At 40.0% G+C, this 20736-nt stretch overlaps 1 protein-coding gene across 7 annotated transcripts in view; it reads left to right on the forward strand.

Moving 5' to 3' along the window:
* tcf12 (transcription factor 12) overlaps nucleotides 1-20736 on the forward strand; it is an 88321-nt gene that overhangs the window by 62712 nt on the left and 4873 nt on the right. For 3 of the 7 annotated variants that reach the window (XM_042420930.1, XM_042420764.1, XM_042421093.1), the window contains 9 exons: nucleotides 4884-4983; nucleotides 5624-5763; nucleotides 6224-6365; nucleotides 6552-6622; nucleotides 10478-10622; nucleotides 14485-14558; nucleotides 17189-17380; nucleotides 20111-20222; nucleotides 20329-20491. In XM_042420930.1, coding sequence (XP_042276864.1) covers nucleotides 4884-4983; nucleotides 5624-5763; nucleotides 6224-6365; nucleotides 6552-6622; nucleotides 10478-10622; nucleotides 14485-14558; nucleotides 17189-17380; nucleotides 20111-20222; nucleotides 20329-20491 — 1139 coding nt within the window. Of the gene's footprint in view, nucleotides 1-4883; nucleotides 4984-5623; nucleotides 5764-6223; nucleotides 6366-6551; nucleotides 6623-10477; nucleotides 10623-14484; nucleotides 14559-16625; nucleotides 16698-17188; nucleotides 17381-20107; nucleotides 20223-20328; nucleotides 20492-20736 lie in introns of all 7 variants that reach the window. The other 4 variants (XM_042420690.1, XM_042420602.1, XM_042420854.1 and 1 more) reach the window with 2 other exon arrangements.

Genomic DNA, 20736 nt, shown 5'->3' on the forward strand with positions numbered 1-20736 from the left:
GAATGATTAAGGGAAAGAGGCTGCCTGTTGAGGTTAGACTTTCCTGTTTGCAGATTGAGCTCCAAGCACCAGTGTTGCTGTTATTCCATCTGTTTTTAATCACATTGGCATTCTTGACGCCACAGGGAGCCTAATGTGATTTCTGAACTTCTCTGTAATGACTTCTTTGATTTTTGTTACTCTGAAAGCTGTGTGAGTAGTTTTTCTGTAAATAAATGCATCTTGGTGTGTGTGTGTGTATGTGTGTTGGGTTTACTTGGACTTGAAGGAACTGAGTTTTCACTGTTGTTTTGAGTATGTAAGTAAGTGTAAAGCTCGGTTGTGCTATCACAGAATATTCTTTCTGTCTTCATGGTAAAAAAAAAAGAAATGGAAAAACTAATCTTGTGTGCATATGAATCTGCTCAAGGACATAGTTTTAACAATGGCTGAAGGAGCTCTGTAGTGCCTTTCAGTAATCCTTAAGTAATGATCCTGTCATAAGCAAATTACACAGGCAGATTTCCACCTGTCATTGCCTGTGCTATTATAGAAAGGGCACATGCATTTGAAGGAAAAATGAAAGAGTTTAGCCTTTTTATGACATTGTATTAAAAAGGTCATCTTACTCAATCTTGCGTTTCAACTTTCCTTATAACCCATTACAGCATTTCCTCTTTGTTCCCGCTGCACAAAAGATGACTTTGATCTTTTTCATATTAAGTATTAACAGGCTTGTGTTACAGTTGGTGATGGGGAGAAAATTGATAGCATGTGGACCGAATGGGCAAACTTTATGATCAAAAGCACTTGTTAAATAACCAGCACCAATTTATTTTTGTTTTCCTTGCAAGGAAAAAGAAGGATGGTGCTCATTCTTTGCATCAACTTGATCCACATTAATTTGTTATAAATGCAGAGTTGCATAGCAGGCTCACCATCTGGAGCACTGGGAGAATTCACAGTGGGCCGTTGGCTTGTGAGCTGGTGGCACGGAACCAATACAGATGGAGCAGCTCACTGATCTTTCTTCCGTCTCCTATTAGTGAAGAAGGAAAAATTGAAGTGAAAGCCCTGCAGCAATTGTTAGACCCTCTTTTTTTTTTTTTTTTTTTTACTTGTCTTACTTCACAGAAAGCTTCCCTCCACAAGTGGAATGTCATTAAATGATTTCCACAAATAGTACACAAAAGAGCCAACATGTGGTCTTTAAGGTGGGAGACGTGCTTGTTGTTGTTGGCTCGTAGTGCAACAGGTACCACGCTTTCTAAAAGGTTAGCGCTCATCGCCAGAAGCTAATCCTTACATCCCCCAAATGTGCACATGTGTTGCACATGCAGTGAAGCGTGCATGCTTGAGTGCATGTGAAACACAAAGTCAGAGCGTGGGTGATGGTGTGTGTGCTTGTGTGTGTGTTAGTTGATCTGTCATTTATACTGTATGCGCATGACACACATCTTCTGAGTAGTTAATGATGTTGCATTTATGCCAAAACCAAATTTTTGAGGCATTAACGACTGGTGGGTATCATTCTGCAGTGTGGTTGCTGCTCTATTTTTAGAGAACCTGACTCTCAGTGGGCTGCTCAGCTGTCACAGTGTGCAGTTGGATAAAAGATTTTACAGCTTTGACAACAAGAAGAAAAAGAAACATGCTGCATCTTCAGTTACTTGCCTGTGTCATAAGACAAATAAAGTCATGCATCCAAATGCATATTGGTGTGCTTTGACTTTGGTTAGTAGGTAGTATTGGTTAGTATGTTTTAAGGTGGCTGAAAGGGTTGATGGAACATTTTAAATGATATAATAGATTATTCTGTTTTGTTCTGGTTTCTGCCTTTGGTTGAGTTTTCACTTGCTGTATAGTTAAAGTGCTGATGTGTTTATGCAAGAGAGCATTTACTTGCAAGAGCATTTACATTTACTTGTTTATACTCCAGTTTCATGTGAAAACATTACATTTACTGTAAATATTTGAGCTTTTAGGCGTTCTGTGTGGTCGTGTTAGTTATTCTCTTTGCTTATTACAAGAAGATTTTAATCTTGAAGGATTTTTTAAACTTAACCAGATAAGTGTGAAGTGTTCCTATGAAGTTCATAGTCTTGAAAACATCTAAATTTCTCTTAAAACATTCCTGATGTCAAAACATCTTGCCAATGAAAGTTGCTCTTTGTGAGTCTGTTAGTTTAGTGTCACAGTTTTATGCATGAGAGTACTGAGCGCTTTATTTTTCAGAACGCATTGACAGGTATCAGGCACAAATGTTGAACAACGCCCCTCTAAGCAGGCTGAGCAGTCCTGTAGTTTGAAGAGGCATTGTGTCTGTTGTGCATACTAAGCCCTGTAAGTGTGTAAGATTTGGACTTGAAACAAAATGCCCCAGAGATATGGTTCGATTCCAAGTAATGACATACAGCACAAAAAAAAGACACACCATCAAGAGTGTTTGAACTCTCCTGTTTGAGCTTCTTGGCCTTTAGCCTGATTTTTCCTCAGTTTTTTTTTTAAATTTCCTTTCCTGTTATTAAGTTACATCCTTCGTGTAGATTGACAGCTTGTCTTTTAACAGTTGATATTTTGATTGGTGTGGCAATAACTTCAAAGGCAGGTACAGGCTTTAAGACGTGGGAAGGTGCGCAGTGAAGTGTTGAAAGGCATTAACTCAATCCAGTATCATTCATCTAAAGCAGGGTATTATTCACCAACAGCTCAAAATGTTCTGTCACTACCTCAAACCACAAGACTTCATAGCTTATCAGAAGGTAAAATTATCTCTCATCATGATATTTTGGCCTCATAGTTTGCCTTTTTGTTGTTGATAGCTAGTTAATCAAGTAGCTGCTGAACTGAAAATAAAAAAAAAAAAAAATTATTTTCATTAAGGTTTGTCTTTTTGGTTACTTTTCCTTCGATTATGGTGTTGACTATTACTTTATATGATTTTGTGTTAGGGAGACCTATTCTGTATGAAAACTAAATATAATCTGAAAGGGGCATTTATTTTTTAATAAGAAATACCCTCTGATGTTCAAACAACTGGTGTAGGTCTGTTGGTCTGCTGATCCGTTTGAGTGACGGCTTTTAATTAATGGCCTTGTAAAAGGAAACCCAGGCGGGCCCTCTCTTCCATAGGCTGGCAGAATGAGGCACCCAGTGTTTGGGATGGTTTATTAATGCTTTGACTGGTTAGCCCAGGGTAAAAAGGACAATTAGCATTATCCACTGCCATATGCTGCCCATTGAGCGTCTGACAGAGGCAAAAGACAAAAGCCCGGGCTCCTGTGCGAGGCTAACCTGAGCTCTCCATGGAACTACTATCAACCCTGGTCACATGTGTAAGCCAGAAGACCCATGAGAGCTCCACCCCTCCCACAGCACTTTAATTACACACCCAGACAACAACATGCTGCAGTCCTGCTCACTCAGCAAAGCCCGACAACCCCGAGTCTCACTTAAGCTGCGTTCTGCATTTATATAATGTTCACATGTGTGCAAGCGACTGATTGAATTGAATTGATATATTTCCCTTCAGTGCTGTATCATAAACTATGAAAAAACAACTTAAGCAAGTAAACAACCTTTATGGTCGTCAGCACATTAAAAAGCCACTCTTTTCGGAGTGAGCTGTCTTAATGTCAACATCTCAGTGCGATGTGAGGCCATTAAAAGAGGAATTTGTCTCACAAGTAAGCAGAGGATGAGACGTGGGCTGGAAATGTGCAGGTGGAATCTAGCTGGCAGGTCTGGCTCTGATTAGTGTTACATGACGGAGAGGTCATCCAGTCCTGTCAGTGGGAGGGAGAATTTGTCCAAACCTTTTCTCCCTTCTTCCCTTCCAGTGCGCTCTGTCTTTCGCCCTCCATGTGGAGTGGATGAAGTCAGAGACCACATCGCTGGTGTTTGGCCTCCAGTGTCTTTGATCCTCCCGCCTAGCTTGGCACACACACAGCTGTACAACAGCATGCCCATTGTGCTTCTCCTTTCACTCTACCACCAGCTTTGCAGGTACAAATATAAAGAAAGCAAAGCAGGCTGTTTTTGTATCACTTATTTGATTTCTGCCTCTCTGGGAATGCTTTAATTTGCCAGGCGTTTAGTCTATGCATGTAAGCGGGTATCATTATACTTCCATTAGAGGTTGAGTTGATCTGAAATGCAAATACCCCCGATAATCCACTCCTCCCTTCATGAGCTTGATTGCTTGCTAGTCATTAAAGTGTGCGCACGTTTGTGGTTTTAGGGCCATATCTACAGTACGTGTTTTTACTTGTGCATGCGTATATGTGTGTGAGCTCTATAGACTGTAAAAAATAATGGATGTAGTGACGTCACCCATTGGTTTGTGGACTCCTGTTTTAAAGCCTCGAGTTTGCATTCTGGATTTTTGGAGCCAGAGTTGACCATATTTGGACAAGAGGATGGAGCTGACCCTAATGCTAGCTGCTAGCTTGGTTAGCACGGTGCATTTACAGTCTTTGGTTAACTGTGATAATGCTGATGCTAATTTTCGCTAGCAAAAAACAGGCTTAAAACCATTAAAACAAACATGGAGGTCTATGGGGATTGACTTGCTTTTGGAGTCAGCCTCAAGTGGCCATTTGAGGAACTGCAGTTTTTGGCACTTCTGAGTTGGCTTCATTTTTCAGCCCTGGAGGTTGCCGCTTAGTGAGATCACATGCTTTTATGCACCCAGATATGTGTAATTGTGATTGTACTTTGTATTTGAGTTGAAGGTGTTAACCTCAACTGAGATAAAAGCTGCCACATTTTATAGGTTTCAGTCATTATACTTGACAGTACAGTGTGCCTGAGTTGTGTCTCTTTATTCTACACTTTGAAGAAACAATCAGTTTACTGCTTTACTGTATCTTACAGTACTAACAACATTCATGTTCTCATGGCAGGTGTACGCACCATCTCCAAACTCAGAGGACTTCAACAGAGATTCACCCTCTTACTCCTCTCCTAAGCCCTCCAGCAGTATGTTTGCAAGCACTTTCTTTGGTAAGTTCAGAGGCAGATTTTCATGTCTATTTATGTCTGTTTACTGGTGCTGCAATTAAATCAAGTGAACGTCTTCTCACACAACATGTTTTGTTTCAAAATAATATTCTCTTATGTTTTGTGTCGATTTGTGTCAGTAAACTCAGTGTGTCATTCAGGTCATGAAATCAGGTCCATGACTTCTTTTAAACAGTTTTATTTTCATTGGGCTCCATTTTAAGAATATAATTTTGTAATCATCATCATCATGTGGTTATTTGTGACAGTTAACACAACAAAATACAATTCAAGACTCTATTTTGATGCCCGACTGATTTCATTTTGCTAGCAGTACTTCACAATATTACATTAAGTCTGTATACAGTAAATATTTCATTGACTGACACACAGATCTAGACAGAAAAGCAGACTTCTTTGTTGGTTTTAGCTTTGTGTTGTCTCAGCTGTGTTCAGGACAAGGATCATGTTTCAGTTCCAAGAGCCAAAAAAAATAAAAAAGCTACTCCTCAGGTGACCCCAATTCTTAAAGAGTAGAGACAGTGGTTAGCCGCCGTCTGGCTCTGTGTCAAGACTTAACTGCATGTTGTGGCCCCCAGTTGTGTAAAATCCTGTGCTGAAATGATTCATTTATTATCATTAGATGGTACCCACAGTTCGACTGACCCATGGAACTCGTCCAATGGGATCAGTCAGCCCGGCTATGGTGGAATGCTCGCAGGATCTTCATCTCACATGCCACAGTCGGGAAACTACAGCAGCCTGCATTCACACGACCGTTTGGTAAGCAGATCATCTGGTGACCTCCAAATAAAATGAATTGTTACTAACTATTTATTGCCATTAAGAGATTTAATGTGCATTACTCAGAAGATACAGCACGTAAATTATTTTCCAGCCCTGCACTCCCTCCGCACAGCTCCCACAGTTGGAGTGGGTGTGTGCGTCGTAAGTTGTTGTCTGGTTATTATCAGTGAAGACTCTGCTGACCCTCTTTGTGTTTGTGTTTGATCTGTTCTTGTCTGCCTGCCTGTTTCAGCTGGCTGGGCATCACAGGGAGTCTGCAGATGCTGCTTGCCATTTCTTTATCTCTGTCTCTCCCCCAGTAACTTTTGCTCCATCACTGCCTGGGAGATGTCAAAAGGGGAATATAGACTTTAGAGAATAAATGAGCTCTTTCTTCCTCACACACACAAACACATTTGTGGCCCTAAATAGAGCGTTTTTGTTTTTTATCTTCCAGAACTACCCCGCACACTCAGTCTCTCCGGACATCAATGCCAGTCTTCCTCCCATGTCCAGCTTCCATCGAAGCAACACCAGCACTTCACCATTCGTCACTGCGGCGCACACTCCGTCCGTCAACACAACCGATGGGGTCATGGGTAAGTTGTCATGTTAACAGTTCAGCTACCTGCTCAGAACAGCTGATTCAACGGCCTCGATGTAATCATTGCTGAACATTCATTCTGTAAAGGTAGTCAGGCAGTTGGACAGCTGCTTTGTGTACCGTGACCACTCGTCATTTGTCTGAGTTTGCTATTACAAAGCCTCTCTCTGTGTTTTCTTAGCCGCTGCAAATCGGGGGAACGCCACTGGAAGCTCACAGACTGGAGATGCACTGGGCAAGGCTTTAGCCTCGGTGAGTCACAACCCCACATTTAACTAGGAGATCAGTTCATCTAACCACATTTCTTATTAAACTGAATTATAAAAGATTTGTGTAGGCGTGTGATCATGTCTCTGATATAAATTCATTCACTCTCAAATTGTTTTCTTCAGCTTAAACATTTGCTTTCTGTTAAACAGAAACCTTTCTCCTCAAGTCTAACTTCTATGCATCTAAACGCTTAAATAATTTTAGATAAATGATGGTCCGTTTCTGTCTCTAAAGAAGATGACCTCAGTAATCATGCAGGGAATTAAGCGCTATACTGAATGCTGATTAAAAATGCCCAGAGGACATGTTTGTAGTTGTTTTTGGGCCTAAGCCTGGATAATTGTGGGCTTAAACTAAGAGTATTCAAGAAAGGGAATTGTACATAAAAAATACTCTTAAAGCCAATGGATTACACGGCACTTTGGAAAACCAGCCCGGGATATCTGTGACATCTTGTAATGTGTCACACAAACATAAATTTGATTTGCTGTAGCTCACAGAGAGAAGAGCAAAGTGTTTTTTGTACACATCAACTTATAGACTGTGGGTTGTATTTAGATTCAGTCTAGATTCTGTGCGAAGATGCCCTAAAGGTCTATCATAGCTTTGTTACAGTGTGAGAGAAACTATATTTAATAATCTGCTGTTAGATGGCTAAAAGGATCACTTTTCCTAACTTGGATACAAGAATCGTTTCCCTTATGAAAGCTTGAAGCAAGACAATATGACAGAGAATACTGGAATAAATACTATCATAAAATTATGACACAGGGTGGAATCTGGGGAAGGAATACAGTAACGAGACACAGGTGGAGGGTTTCACTGTTTGAATTGAACGTAAGCGCACTAAATTTCTTGAATTGTATACACATGTGGAAAGTACACTTATCTATAAGTTAGTATAACATAATTAGCATTTCTTATCTAGTAGTTCCCTTCACAGTCCTCCCTACTGTCTAGTTGGAATAAAATCATTCTCAGGGACAGTATTTGTATTTCGGCTTTATCAATGTACCAGACTGGGCCTTAGTCTTAAATTTTGTTTTTGATTTTAGAAGTCTAAAGCGCATAATTTCACCAAAGTCTCTTTAAAGGGTGTTTAACTTGTTGCATAGACATAATATGCGTATTGATATATTGGTATTTTATATAGCAAAAGTGTAATTTCACACATCCTTGCAAAAGCTGTAAATTTTGGAGGGATTTTTCTTACTAGTGTGAATCCAAAAAATGAGAGTTTAGTGATGGTAATAACAAATTAAGTCCTTTATATTTGCAGACTCAATTCTATTAGCATGACAAAGCTGGAGAGAAATGGACACGGTTGGACGGGGTGGGGGTGGGTGGATGGAGTGGGGGCACAGGGGAGTTTATAACTGCTGTGGCTCAACTCCACGGGCCGCCCCTTTGTAGAGCTTTTGTTCTCCGCCCTTTTAAATTGGCCGTGCTTATTGGCCCCATGCCGCCTGCGGGAGCGTAACTGATGACGAGGCGGAGCTTCATTTATTCCAGTAAAATGAGCCATGTTTCACTTTGAATGCAGCGTTAGTAGCCAGTGAGTGAAAAGAATAGAAAGTCATATATTATTGGGTCAGAAGTCACGGTTATAAGCAGATTGCTTTTGAGAAACTAAGAAATGTTTGGAGATTTGTTTTGACTCTTTATTGGTTTCTGACACAGCAATGACCACACTATTAATCCTCCTTAGTTTTTGACTCAGAGTGAAAATGCTGAGCAGAGAGAAACACTGAGCTCTTAGAGTATAGAAAAGCATAAAGAAAAGCGGCCGATCCCTCCTCCTCCTCCTCCTCCTCCTCCTCCTCCTCCACACTCAGTGACACACTTCAATGAAACCTCCAGCCTGATACTCCAAGTTGATTGAAAAACTAAAGCCCAGAGATCAAGATTGAATAAGGAGATTATTAATCATGAGTGCATTCTATCATCCCCAAGTCAAAAGGTTTCCTGCAAGCTCCATTTGATTGTTACTTGGATGAGAAATCTCTGTGGATCTGCTGTTTTTTTTTTTTCTTCTGCTAATTAGTCAGGATCCACCCTTAATACCCTGAGTTCTCTCAGACGTGCTCCATTATGGCAAAATATCCTCTTATTAAAGGGGGAGAAATCAGGGATGTGGTTGTGCTTTAATCCAGCATTTGTTTAAATAAATGAAATCCCTGTGGAAGTTCTGAAGACGCAATTTCTCCGTTCCCTGGTGATTGAGATGTCATCCTGAAACTCAGCGACCTCAGTGTAACCCTGCATGGGATGCACCTACACAATAAAGTTACTGTGCATCGTCTTTTATTGCAGCAATGAAACTAAATCAAACTTAATAAATGGCAACATGCAGAGCACTACAGTATTTGTTCTAGTTTCTTGCCTTATAGAGACCTGTCTATACATTACAAAGTTTAGAAAAATGCAGAATTGCATACCAGAATTTGATATATGGTTCACAATACAGACTCTGGCTGCATGCTGAATGCAGCCCTTGACTTTTACTGTTGTTGGCTTAACGGTGTTTCCAGGTTGGGCGTCTGCTCTTCTTGAGGCCACAGTGGAATAATGACTAGAATGAATAACAAACTCTGCTCCTGTAAAAAACTAAAAAGTTTTTACAAGTTTCTGTTAGGATGTGTGTCTTCATTTCCAAATGTGCACTGGCTGAAAGCACACTGGGGAAGCAGAAAACTCACTTTTTAGTCTTGTTATGTTTTAATTGGAGCTTGTACAACAAATATGCTCGATTGTAGGTCATCATCAGAGTGTGACCATAACTTGTTCATGCTTATTTCATCATTAAGAAATGTCCATTTTAGATGGATTTCTCTTGTTCCTGTCATGGTCACTGTGATCATTTTCCTCAACTTCAAGCATTAACAAGATTATTTGTAATATATTGGTGCAGTTCAATTTATTCTATGAGATTTGTGTTCTGACTTTGTGTGATCAGGAAATTTGAATCTTGGCATTTGAACCTGAAATTTACATTTTTTGAATTTCTATAGCCAGTTAAACATAACAACAGAAGTGTGTTCACCTGCTCATTAATTCAGTGTCAGTGCAATATACAGACAGATGGCACAAACAGCTTCCAAAACTACAGTGAGTTGGAGAGTTATTGAGTTAATATTTTGTGTATGGATCACATATTAAGAAAGAAACAGAAAGTAAAATTAGTAGAACTTATAAAAAACAATCCAGTCCGTTTTTAATCCCTGTAAATCAGTATATTTAGACAAACAAAGGAGATTGAAAACAGTAAAAACATATTTTCATTTTCCAAGCAAAGTGCCATTGTAGTAGTAATGTTTTGTATCACATATACAATACTCAGTTTAATGTTGACCTGAGTTTAAATAAATATTACTTATAAAACAAGTAAATACAGTTTCTGTTTTCAAATGCCCTGATTCAGCAACATAAATACAAATAAATAAAGTGCAATTCAGATATATTTGTCTAGTGGTGTTAATCTTCTTCCACTGCTGACTGACTTGCATGAGTGGATACAGAGCAAGAAACAAGCGCAAGACATCAAAGTGAATATTGTTTATGGTTCATTTTGTTAAGGCCGTGCTCTGAGCACAGATGACTGTTAACGCCTCATATGTATGCGCTGAACATCTTTATGACATCCCTGGCAGTAAAATCCCCATAATTGATGATACAGTTTTTGCTTGAAGATGGCAGCAGCTGTAAAAAATAGAGAAACAGCAACATGGGATGTATATTTTATTTTTATTAAGGGCTGCTGATGGTACATTAATGATGAATCTTTCTGTCTCTCTTTCTCCTCTCTCCACACTCTTTGCTTCCTCTGTGCTCCCACAGATTTACTCACCTGACCACACTAGCAGTAGTTTTCCATCCAACCCGTCGACACCTGTGGGTTCTCCTTCACCTCTGACAGCCACAGCAGGTGCTGCTTCAGCAGGTACCGTGGTGACTGCTGCCGGCACCCCGTCTGGAAGGCCAGGTAGATCACCAGTCTTGGATTTTAATCTCATACACACCTCATACACACCTGAACCAGATATCGACTGTAGAATAGAACACGCGCTTCTCTAAAACTACTTCTTAAAGGGTTTTTTATGTGCCAGGAGCCGATGACAGACAGACATCAGCTTGTATTAGAACTAGGCCTTGACCTGGAATAGCCAAACTAATTAAGAGGCTTTCATGAATATGACTTTAATTAATTTAATTACTTTTACTATGTGGTGCATTAGTTGGATTAATCAAAGCCTAAGCAGAGTGAAGTGTGGAAAGTTTCCCTAAAACTTTAATTTAATACCTCTTTTAGCTTCAGAGTCGCTCTAATCACTCGCTACTCATTCTCCATGCTTTATCTATGACAGGGCTGTTAATGCCATTTTTACATTAATCCACTCTAAGAGAAAGCTTAGTTCAGTCTGGAATAAGGCTGCATGGTCATGGAAACACTGTCATTTGTATTTCATTAAATGTATTTGTTAGGGAACATGTACAACAAACATTAATCTCATGCAAAGAGAAGAGATGGTCTGTACTAGATTTAGCTGCTAGCTGCTTGCTATCTGCGGTACCGGCGCACACGCAATGTTATGTGAGCTGTTCTACGAGCCCGAAATCAGTGTTGCATGTTTCTACTGAGTTTGACAACACACCTGCTCCTTAAAAAAGTACCCGACATGCTGTGTCCAGAGTCCACAACATGGGCTTTATTTTCATGGCTGACAGAGCCGCTTCAGATAGACTCCTTGTGATGTCACAGACTAGTTTTGGCTGAGATTTTGAGGGGGTCTTTGTTCAGGTTCATAAATCTCAAGCTAGCTGACAAGTACTGTTGGAATAACATTTAGGTTTTGCTTAGATTTGATTTTTTGAAGTGATGGAAATTTTAATGACAGACCCCAGACTAACACTGTAAATGAGAAGGACTGAGACTGTGGCTTTTGGGCTGCTTAAGGATTTGAACATTTTGTTTGAAGGGGTTTTGAATTACACTGCAGAAAAGCTTTTCATATTTTTGTTTTTTTTTACAGAACTGTTATCCTAGTTTTTTTTTCTTTGGCTTATAAATGTGGATTATGGCACTTGCTCTCATTTGTAATAAGACACAATTTTAGGGAGTGGATTTAACATTACACAAGCGCTTCGCAGTTTGTGTTTTTTTTTTTTTTTTTATCATAGTCTGACTTTTTGAGAATAGACAGACGAGCCGCGTTCTGAATTTTATTTATATTGTGCAACAAGAAGAAAAAGAAAGTAGTCAAATAAAACTGCATCGCCTGTACAGATGAAAGAAGACCTGAGGAAGTTCCTCTCTGTAATATACTGTTGTTTTAAAGTACTTTAAAAAGAGATATGTACCAGTGGAATATGTAGGTTGTCAGCTGTGTTGACAGAAGCGAGGGTGTCATGAAAAGCGAAAGAGGGGAGACAGTAAGGGAAGGCCCAGTGTGTTGTTTTAGCGGGCAGTTGTGTCATGTGTGGTAATGGAGTGGCGACAGCTGTCCCTACGTACGCCCCCCTCATCCTCCGCTGTTGACCTGCCCCATGGACAGCTGTTCCCCCCCGCAACACACACACCCACATACACACACACACACATAGACCAGGCTGCAAAAGGCCTCGTTTATCTGCTGGTGGGTGAAGGAGGGTGACTGTGACTCAGCTGATGACGGACTCACACAGGGATCTCCCCTCTTCACCTATTTACAGTAGAACATGCCAATCACATTTATAGACTAATTATAATGTAATATGCACAGAAATTGAAAGTGGATGCTATTAAACTATGACACTAGTATGATACTGTAACAGTGTGATGTATATCTTAGTTTTTATGATTAAAAAAAAAGCCATTTAAATAAGTTGGCACAAAATAAGGCTGGCTGTTGATGTTAACCACATAATCCATTCATCATTAGGATTACACCAGTATGCAGCACATTACTCAAGACCGGTTCGTTCAATTAGCTCTCTCTGGTGCACGTGGGGACCAGGGCCCCAAGCTAATTTTTCATAGCCTCCTGACAGTAGAGGCTCATGTGGAGTTCCTGTCTCACTCACCTGGGAGAAAGCTGAAGCAGAACAGAAGCTTTTTCATTTCCTCTTCCAAAGTCACATTTAATAGGTGCTTAATTAAAGTCTGCTTTTTCCAAGACTGTGTGTAGAGATGTAGGCTACAGAAGTGTAGTGAGACATTCACCAGTTGAATTGATGGAAAACCATATTTTAAACCATTTCCTGAGCTTAATGAAGACATCATTTATGTGTTTTTCAAAAATATCCATTAGGTTTATGTGGTATGTTGTTGGTTTTACACTCAGTGGTTTAGTATTTGGGTTTGATGTGAACACATTGGCCTTGTTTGTAAAAACAAACATTAAGTAGTAAAAATAATACATCAGTCTATTCACAGATGGAACTCCGAATGTCATTCTGCACTTTGTTGCTTTTAAATTACTCTTTAATTTAAGAATGAATAAAATTTGATCCTAGTCAGTATTCCCCAGGCTCTTCTCCTATAAATGATTCCCCTCAACCTGGTCTGCATTTTTCATCGCCTTGCTATTATGAGAAGTGGAAAACAGCACCTAAAATGAGTTTTTGAATCACCCTAAATGATAAATAACCAAAACAAAGTCTCCATCTGTAAATGGTGCTACAGCGGACTCCATTTACCAGGTTGTAGGCTGGCTTTGGCATCCTTCCACCATAATAGACACCAGAAGAGCACTGAGAACCCTGAACTGGAAAGGCCCGCGGACACCCTATCCTGTAAATAACCTGGAAAGGTTCATTATTGTCAAAGTCCATTAAGGTTATTTGACTGTATAATGCAGCGCCTCCTGTTGCACATGGCAGGCAGGTTACTTGGATGATTGTGCTTCAGAAAGAAATGTGGCACTGGAACTGAAAATGTGATGAGCAGATGTGGATTCCTCTTCCTCTGCACTAATTTACACCAGATCAAATCAGCTTGATTTGCTTTCCTGCACTGGCCCATAGATTAACTTTTTGGCTCACACAAAATGTACAAAATCCACTGTGGATCTTTGCCTGCCAAAGGTAAATTATAATCTGTAGCGCAGAGTATCTTCAATTTCTCCGTATTTAGATTACGTGATTGAAATGCATGATTTTTCACTGAGACGGAAAAGAAGAGTGTCGTAGGGGTTAGGGTTAGGAATTATTATTATTAAATATTATTATTCTTATTGAACATTATACTCAGATGCTCCACCAGTCAAATAGGTGTTTAACAAACAACTAATGAGAAAGATTACAAGGCAACAAAAGCTGCAAGAGTATGAAGTTGATTTAACACACATGGTTGGCACGTTGCCTTCATCAAAAGCCCTGATGAAGGCCATGAGGCGAAACACTGTTCAACCGCACTGCATTTTTAATCACTCAGATGTGTTTCTAGAGAATCAAAGTTTCCAGGAAAAAGGAAATGTGCAGGAAAACTTGTGTTAAAAAATCAGATCTGTTAGTGTTCATATTTTTCTGTAGCCTGTCTTCGTGTTGCTTATTAATGTGCAGTTTCAGTGCACATCTCAGGATGGAAGTGGGCGTTAGACGAACTCTCTGCTGGCTCATGTGTCAGGATGCAGTCCAGACATCAGGAAGTGATGCAGTTGAGCCCTGAACGATAAAAATATCTCATATAGATCAACAACACACCAGAAAATCAGGATGTCAGTGTGTTATGACTGCGTGTTATGGTGCGTCTCAGTTAGCCATTGTATTGGTGTGCACAGTGAAGTAGGATGTCAGCTATCAGCCATGTTAATATTTGAATTGCACATGAACGTTGACCTACACTACATCTCTTTCTCTTTCGTCAGGTACCAACCAGTGGCCCCGCGCTGGTGGACAGACCCCCTCCTCTCCGAATTACGAGAACTCCCTTCACTCACTGGTAAGCTCCCCGCCCACGTCTGTCCTCCAGTGAGCACAGGATATGATGGATGCTCACTTTAGATAAGTTATCCATGAAGGTCTGATCTAGCATTACAGGCAGATTCCTGTCTGACAAATGTTTTGCCGAGGAAGGCGGGGGTCGAGGGATAACCAAACTGAACAATACCTGTCCCTTGGGGCTTGCCATCTGTCCTCTACTCCGCGGGCCAAGACGGGGATGACAGTTGGGGGATGGGTTTAGTTAAGGGGGTTGGTGTTGGGGTGGCAGCTGTTTGCTGAGCCACTTCCCCCGGATTCCTTAGCTGCCATGCGACTCGAGCCCCAGATCAACTTTCATCCAGCCTACTACCTGATGCACATGTCATGCATTTACATTTTCTGTCGGGTAAATATATTGAATTGCAGAGGACAGAACAGAAGTACAAACAGCTTTTCATAATGAATGTAATGTACATAGACCGATAGTGCTAAACAGTATTTGCACAAAATCATTAAAAGATAAAACATTCAATTTTCTCAAGAGAGTCAAAACAAGGCTCAAAAAGTATCATTCTCTTAGTCACATTTTCCCACTGACATTATTGTTCATCAAAGTTATTAAGACACAGACATGTTTGCTACAGTCAAAAGCTTCTCGCTGTCTGGTCTGCTGCTGGTTTTCCAAATATCTTTGAAGCCATACTGGAGGACTTGTTATGTTTATCATTTAAAATAGCTAGCAGAGACTTGTTCCTGCATAATCCACATTATTTTAAACTATTATTTTTCAATGTAGCACTTTTAAATTTGTATATTTTTACATATTTAACGTTATATTTTTTACAAGAGGAGTTTTGGACTTCTGTGAGAAATGGTAGACCTGCAGACTAGTAAAAGGTAGTAGCTTTTGACTGACGCAAATACACTAAAAGGTTTGGCCTTTTCAGTGGGATTGAAAAAAATGTAAAAGGGAGATTGATTTGCCTAACCTGATGTCATCTGGCAGGCTGTTTGAGAACCTATGGATATGATGGAAAAGCTAAGTAACACTTGTGACTATGAGTTATTATTTAAAATTGTTCCTTGAAACACAAAGTATTCTGAGCCGTCCTTGTTGCAAAAGGGGCCTTTTTTATTTACTGTAAACTGTGGTGAGTAATATCTTCTTGCTTCAGGAAACAATAATGTTCGGAAGCAAGGGACATAAAATCTGTGTGGAAAAAAACCTGCATATTTTCAGTAAAAAAAAAAAAAAAGTAAAAACAGAAAACAGTGAGCCTCAAGAATGCTTTAACGTCGTGCCATCAAGGCTCATCAGTGGTTAAAAATTACTTTGAAAAGATTCCATTACAGTTTTTAATGAATAAATAATTCCACTGGCAGCCAGTGAAGGAAAGCTCAAATAATGACATATTCTCAGTATTTTTCCAAGAAATAAAAACATGGATCACAGTTCCCAGGTAGTCAAAAACTACTTTGGCATTCGGAAAGCCCCATGAGTTCTAGAAACACTGAATCAAAATGACTAATATTGTTAGCGGTTTGGGGTACTGACAGTATTTAGACCAATTATGTAATGTTAATACTTACCGGGATTCATTTCTGGAAAAAGAGCCTGCATTGATAATCCACAAAACATTCTTGTAAAGTAGCCGGTTGCTTCATGTTACTCAGGTTTACTGAAGAGCACAGCTGGATATAATAAACATAATGCAAAGTAATTATATGCATTGTAATTCTCTCATTCAATGGTGTTATTGGAGAGTAGACATACACAACTGTAGTGAATGTAAAATAGACAATGTGAACTTAATGTGACACATCCTGCACGGTCAAAGTGGAAGAAACGACCAACACTGTAGTAGGAGGTATTAAATGTGCAAACAACAAAACATTTTCATCCTTACAAAGTGACTGGTCAGCAGCTGTGTGCTTCCTTCTTAATCCTGTTCTTCTTGTGTGTGTGTGTGTGTGTGTGTGTGTGTGTGTCTTTTCAAAAACAATCTATATTCACAGTATATTTCTGGTATTCACAGATACTGATCTCTTTTTATAATCCTGTCTTATTCTTATTTGACGTTGCCAGAAAAACAGAGTTCATCAGCAGTTACATGAGCATCTTCAGGATGCCATGTCTTTCTTAAAGGATGTCTGCGAGGTACTCCTGCCCTTCAGATAGAGCTCTTATCCATCACATGTTCCACACATCTTCACAATTTTGTTTTCTCTCACAAGCTCGACTCCTTACAGTGAAATGCAGTTTCATTTTTATTGCCTTTGTTGCCATATTGTCATGTTATGTTGTCTTAGCCATTCCAGCTTGCAGTAATCATCTTAGGTGCAGATGTTAAATTAACTTTTGAAGCACTCCAATTGACTGCAGTGCATCTGTCTACTATTCAGTTTAACACTAACAAGGGTGTTTTTTGACTTTTACAACTCAAGCTGAAATGGATCAATTGATCTTGCATTTAAATTGCCTTTATCTAATGTTTCAGATGTTTTTTTTTTTCTTTTCAAGTCCACACCATACAATCAGTGTTTTCAATTTTTGTCCTAATGTGCTTATACTAAGCTGCTCTCTCCTTCTTTTCTTCTCTTCCTCCCGCTCCATAACCCTTCACTCTACAATCCCTCTGGTGCTCCCAGTCTCGAATGGAGGATCGTCTGGACAGACTGGATGATGCAATCCTTGTTCTGAGGAACCATGCCGTGGGCTCCACCGCCAGTCTGCCCAGCGACATACACAGTCTGCTGGGACAGGCACAAAATGGGCCAATAGCAGCCATTGGAGCAAACTTCCCTGCCTCTGCATTGGTTCCAAGTCGGACAGCAGCGATGGTATGGGAACTTCACATAAGTATTTTCAGTGCACTCAGGATTTAGCAAGTGTTTGGAATGCAAGAGGGAGAAAACAAATTTATTCGGTGTATTTCTATAAGATCTTTTTCAAAGTTTACAACACACGACGGCTCGACCACCTGTTCACAATGGGTTTGCTGCCAACATGTAAAAACTAGACATTTTCCTCACAGAACAGTGGAATTTACCCTGACATATTTTCCATAAGTGTAATGCCTGGCTTAAGACTCGCCCTCCTCTAGAGAGCGACTCTATACACAAGGGTGAAAGAGAAATGAGAAAAACAGGCATAATGGAGTGAAGTTGTGCTTCGGTGTAGGAACTGTTTGTGTGTTGCACTCTTTTTAGAGTTAAAGTCTCAGCCTCTTGAGAAACAGGGGAATGCAGGTCTCAATATAAATCATGATGTGTTCACCCATCCTCCATCCGACGTATTCCATTTTAAAGAGCCAAGAGATTTGAACACATCTGCAGTGGAAATTAAAATGGGGCGACTCGTCCAACTGTAATCCGTAGGTGTTTGGAAATTATTTGGGTCAGATCCAATAAAAAAAACAACAGTTCTAATATTCCCAGGAAATCAGACTTATTTTGGAAAGATACAGTAAGCACATGATGGAAGGAAATGTCAGAGAATGACACATAAACACATTTAACAAATGTTTTATTGATTGATTGCATTTAATGTCCTGGCTCTAGGATGGAAATTATATTTTGCCGTAAATAACATGTAATTAGATATTAGATCCAGGCCAGATATCTACCTGGTTTTCCAGAAGTAAAACTGTGCAACTTAATGTTTTTATCAGATAAAGACACAAATTTAGCTTTTAGTTGTTCATTTAAGAAAGAAAAAATATTCCAATAAAGATCATATTTTGTATTCAATATCAGTGAGAAACAGCACAAATAAACATTTTACTTTTTTTAAAAAGTAATTTCCTCAGGCATCCAGCTGACATAAAACACAAACATACAAACTTTTACCCACGTATGTGAACACACATTGAATAAAATATTTACTTCTGATGTCTAGTTGAAATTCAGTGCAACAAAAAGTAAAATTTTTTGCATGTTTTGATTTGGACTGACATTTCACTTTATTAGAGAAAAACCTTCTGTTGGCATGATTTTGTTTGTACCACTTATCAGGAATAGTTACATCCCTCTCTGGTCTGAGGTCTCAGATCTTCTTTGCCAATGAACATTTTTTTAGAAATACAGTTAAATTGTTTGATATTAAGCATTGTGTTTTCTGTCATGTGGTGTTTTTATACTGATGCTGTACTTGTTGGGTTTGCAGAGTAGGTTGTTTTGTCCCTAAACAAGAATTTTTTGTGGTTGTCAGAAGGGTTCAGTTTGATGTATTTGTTACAGAGAACTGGGTTGTGGCAGTGATGTTGACCGACTGCGACTGTGAGATAGAACATACTGTGTCTGCACTAACACAGCACTTCCTGTGTGGGAAGAGGTCCCCTCAGACAGGGCTCACCAGCCTCGGCACGGCACAGCCACAGGCTTTTTACTCTGTCCGACACCCCACCCTCTACCCCCTTCCACCCCTTTTCATCACTTCTTTTTAACAACCCAGGAAATCTGAATAGTTGGAAACGTGTGTCTGAACCCGCGGCCTCCACCCAAATAGAGGTCCTCAGCTGTATGGTAATCAGGCCCAGCCATGAAAATGGCAGCGTTCTTTTCTCGCCAGAGCCCCAGCTTCCCTCCTCCTCCTCCGGACAAAGACTTGTTTGGACACCTGTTGAGAGCACAGCAAAGATTAGCGTAGCACTGAGGAAGGGGAGGGTCTCGGGGTAGCGGGGTTAACAGAGGCCAACAGTGACTGAGGATCACATTCCATAAGAAAAGGGGGAGATACCCTCCACCCTCTGTGACGCTTTCCCTGCCTCTCCTTGCTTCTCAGAAGGGAAATCAAATAGCTTGAGAACATGTGGTAAACCTCAGGAAGGAGGGACTTTGTGGTACAACACGGTGGGAGTTTCAGTTATGAATGTAGACATAAAAACAAGGAAATGTCCAAATGTGGAGTGGGTTTAGTTTGACATCTTTTGAAACAGAACACAGTCTCATTCTAGACATGAGAAAAAGTCAAGCTCTTAGTTGTGGTTACAGAGAGCTGGGCTGGAGAATGTCACAACAGTGAGCAGAGAGCATAATGTTACATAAACAAAGACAAATAAAGATGTTTTCATAATGTGTCTTTTTTTTTTTTTAAACAGGTGTCTTTTATTTGCTTTTATTTTGTGTTTCCTACTCTTGGTTGTGCACTACAACAGACTACTGTGTGTAGATCACCAAAGCACCACCCAGTGTTTGGAAGGACAGATGTGAATGACTCATTAGACCCTGAACTTGTCCTGCACTCTGTTTACAAGAAAAAGCTTTTCATATGAATAGATAATCTCTACATGTACATGCTGTAAAAAAACATCTATATTTCATCCAAATTTCACAATATCTTAGTTTACATTCACTACTCAACATGTGAAAGCACTTCGACCTCTGTCAGTGGATAGTTCTCTCTGAAAAGTGCCCGCCATGGCTGGAAGGTTATTCTTTCTGTTTAGAACCACTTTATGTTTAATTTTAGGCTCATAACAAGTCTCGCTCTCAAGTTTTGTTTCATGTACCATCTCCAGAGAATGTCTGCTTCCTTTCTTGACAATGTCCTTCCTGTCTGTGTTGCAGCAGGGTGGTGCCCACGCTGATGATGCTGCCAGTCTGAACAACAGCCACGGAGGCCTGCAGAGTGCCGGCTCCACATCCAGCGCAGAACTGAACCATCAAATGGAAACATTCAGAGGTGTGACGCCCCTCGCAGTTCTATAAACTCCATTATACGTCTATCATGACGCAATACGGCCATTTATCCGTTTATGTACGGTGTCTCACCTCTATATTTACAACAGGTCTTGCTTCAGGTCTGGTTGGCCAGGTGGCTGCTGCCCTGGAGCTGAAGATTGAGAAACAGGACAAAGATGATATGAATGATAACCTCTCCACCGATGACAAATCAGATGATGAGAGCGACAAAAGAGACATGAAGACACCTCGGGGAGGCACACGCACGAGGTACGAAGAACATGTCGATACACAATCCCAAAGGCGTATAATAATCTTTGGTTTAATTGATGATTTGGTTCAGTAAAATAATTAGTTGAACTGCAGTTTTTCTGAACTAGCTTAAATCTTTAGGATTGACTGTGTGGTTTTGGTCTTTAGCTTTGATGTTCTGGAGATGTAACACTACAGGTGGTGCAGAAGGTCTTAGCAGCAGTAGAGACAATGTGTCACATCAGTGACACAAAATGACATAA

This window comes from Thunnus maccoyii, chromosome 1 (genome assembly GCF_910596095.1).
Source record: "Thunnus maccoyii chromosome 1, fThuMac1.1, whole genome shotgun sequence".
Taxonomy (NCBI): domain Eukaryota; kingdom Metazoa; phylum Chordata; class Actinopteri; order Scombriformes; family Scombridae; genus Thunnus; species Thunnus maccoyii.